General features: G+C 52.5%; 1 protein-coding gene across 1 annotated transcript in view; it reads right to left on the bottom strand.

Annotated features, from left to right (window-relative positions):
• LOC104386861 (chromosome unknown open reading frame, human C16orf72) overlaps positions 1-1939 on the bottom strand; it is a 42015-nt gene extending 40076 nt beyond the window's left edge. Inside the window, exon 1 of the mRNA XM_009995529.1 lies at positions 1831-1939. Coding sequence (XP_009993831.1) covers positions 1831-1939 — 109 coding nt within the window. The remainder of the gene's footprint in view (positions 1-1830) is intronic.
• Positions 1940-2245: the final 306 nt, after the last annotated feature.

Genomic DNA, 2245 nt, shown 5'->3' with positions numbered 1-2245 from the left:
CCGGAGCCTGCAGACCCTGCGCTAAGCACGGATGGGGAGCGGTGTTTGCCCGCAGGATCCAACTCATTCCTGCCTGCTCGTCCACTCGCCAGCAGCAGTGAGATTTGATGACTGGGTTAATCTGCTTTCTATACCGCAAAACCCCTCTGATGTAGATTTGTTGTGGTTTAAGCAACACTAAGTTACTAGGAAAGGATAAGATGACAGGGCTGGCGTGAGTTGAGGCTTTGCACGTGAGAACACACCAAATCCATTCACATGCACTGGACGTTTTTGAACGGGAAATCCAGGAGGGTGACACCTTCCTGTAAGACACAGCCCTAGGGAGTTAAGCAAGCAGGATTCATTCCTTTGCTTGGTAACAAACTTCGGACGTACAGGAAATTTCCGTATTTTTCCAGCATTCTTAGAGGCGATTTCCCGGACCTGTGAAGCAACAGCTGAAACTGAAACCACGAATAGACATCCTTCTTTTTCTGGGGAACCGGCAGCTCAAACATCGATTACCTGATGCAACAAGACCCCCCCGCACAAGATAAAATGTTTGTTTGTTTTACTTTGTGGCAGATCTTCCTGTGGTCGCACTGATGTTCCCCCAGTAACTTAAGCTGCTCTGCCAGATTTCCCTGCGATGCTTTTCTGTGAGAAGCACACCTACCATTCCTAAGGTAAAGCCCCTAATTCCACACTGGGAGCAACACAATCGGTATGGTCGGGTCCGACGGTCCAGATCGGTAATGTCAGGTTTTGGTAATAAAAAGCTGATGGTTTTGATGATGAAAAGTTGTTGGGTTTAGTTTGAAGGCTTCATCAGTCATGTCCACATCTGAGACAAAAGGGCATTGTCAGTCCCTGTCATGGCATCCCACATAAACCTGTGTCTCAGTGGTTTGATTTTTTAACGTATTTCAAGTCAGATGCAGGGAAGCCTGCACTGCCCAGCGGATCGGCGGCAGAACAGGCCGGCAAGGGGCTCCGTGGGGCTTTTTGGAGCCGCAGCCCCGGGGCGGAGTGGAAAGGGTTTCCAGTCTCCTCTGGACTGTAAGGGACAGTCCTTTCCATTGCTCAGCTCTCTCGAAGCCAACAGTGATGCGCCGGAGTCCGTGGTACTGAGGAGTGTCAAGGTGAAAAGTTGTGCTTCGTTAGCGGTGCTAACTTGAAGGTGCAGCTCGGTCAGCCCTGCTCTGCCTTCCAGGAGGGTCCTGGTTCCTGACAAGGGCTTGACAGCCCAAGGCTGCTTGCAGGGACAGGCACAGCTCCTGCACACATGTCTGCACTCGGCAGTGGCAAGAGCCCCCTCTCCTTTTCTCCTAAAAACAGTGTTCCCCAGGAACATTGCAATGTCTTTGTCAGCTCTGCTTTACTCGGTTAGAAATCAAGCCGGTATCTGCCTTTATGTAGGAGATGCGGTGTCTGAAGCCTTTATGAAGAAGCACTGCATGTAATGTGTAGGTGACGGGTTCGTCACTTGATTCAGACACATCATGTGCCTGCAGGTCCAAACATGCAGGATATTTTACTGCCTAAGGAGAGATTAAAAAATATCCTGAAACACTTGACAGAATAGCCTGAGAAAAACACTTCTAGAAACACAGACTGGGATTAAATGAAGACTTTTGGTTCACTTAGAAGAACCTATTGGCAATAACATTTAATAAGATGAGCTGCACAGGCCGTTTTCTACAGAATTAGCTCTGTGAGTGAGGTCTCCTGTCACACAGGAACTTTATCCTTACTTAGAAAGAAAGAAGCCATACCTGTGATCCTGACTGTCCTTAGACTACAGTTACCAGCCTGTGGTTACTGCCTGCAAACATTAGCAGCTTTTACAGCAGCTTTGCCCTCGGTTCTGCAGAGCAGACGGTGCCGAGGCCCTGGTGAGGCGGGAAGGCCGCGCGGGAGCGAGAGGCGGCCCTGAGGCACCTCGTGCCGCCGCCATCTTAGGCACAGCCGTGAGGGGCTGCGGGGCGGAGGGTCGTGCCCGAGGACCCTTTGGAAAGCGGAAAAACCGCGACTAAAACCCGAAGGGAAACGTCAGGGAGGGAGAGGATGCCCCATCCTCCCCTCTCCGGAGCGGTTTCCTGAGGGAGCGGCCCCTCGGCCTGGCCTGGCAGAGACACGGGCGGCAGCTCAAGCACCTCGTGCGGCCGCTTCAGGCAGAGGCGGGAGGGGAAGGGCTCGGCCCGGCCGCAAAGCGGGGAAACCGCGAGGGAGGGAGGGACGCCGGTCTTCCCAACAAGAGGAA

The sequence above is a fragment of the Chaetura pelagica genome, unplaced genomic scaffold, assembly GCF_000747805.2.
Source record: "Chaetura pelagica isolate M959 unplaced genomic scaffold, ChaPel_1.0 scaffold124, whole genome shotgun sequence".
Lineage (NCBI taxonomy): Eukaryota > Metazoa > Chordata > Aves > Apodiformes > Apodidae > Chaetura > Chaetura pelagica.
The sequence above is the reverse complement of the archived record's forward strand: the minus strand, read 5'-3'. Positions and strand labels throughout refer to the sequence as shown.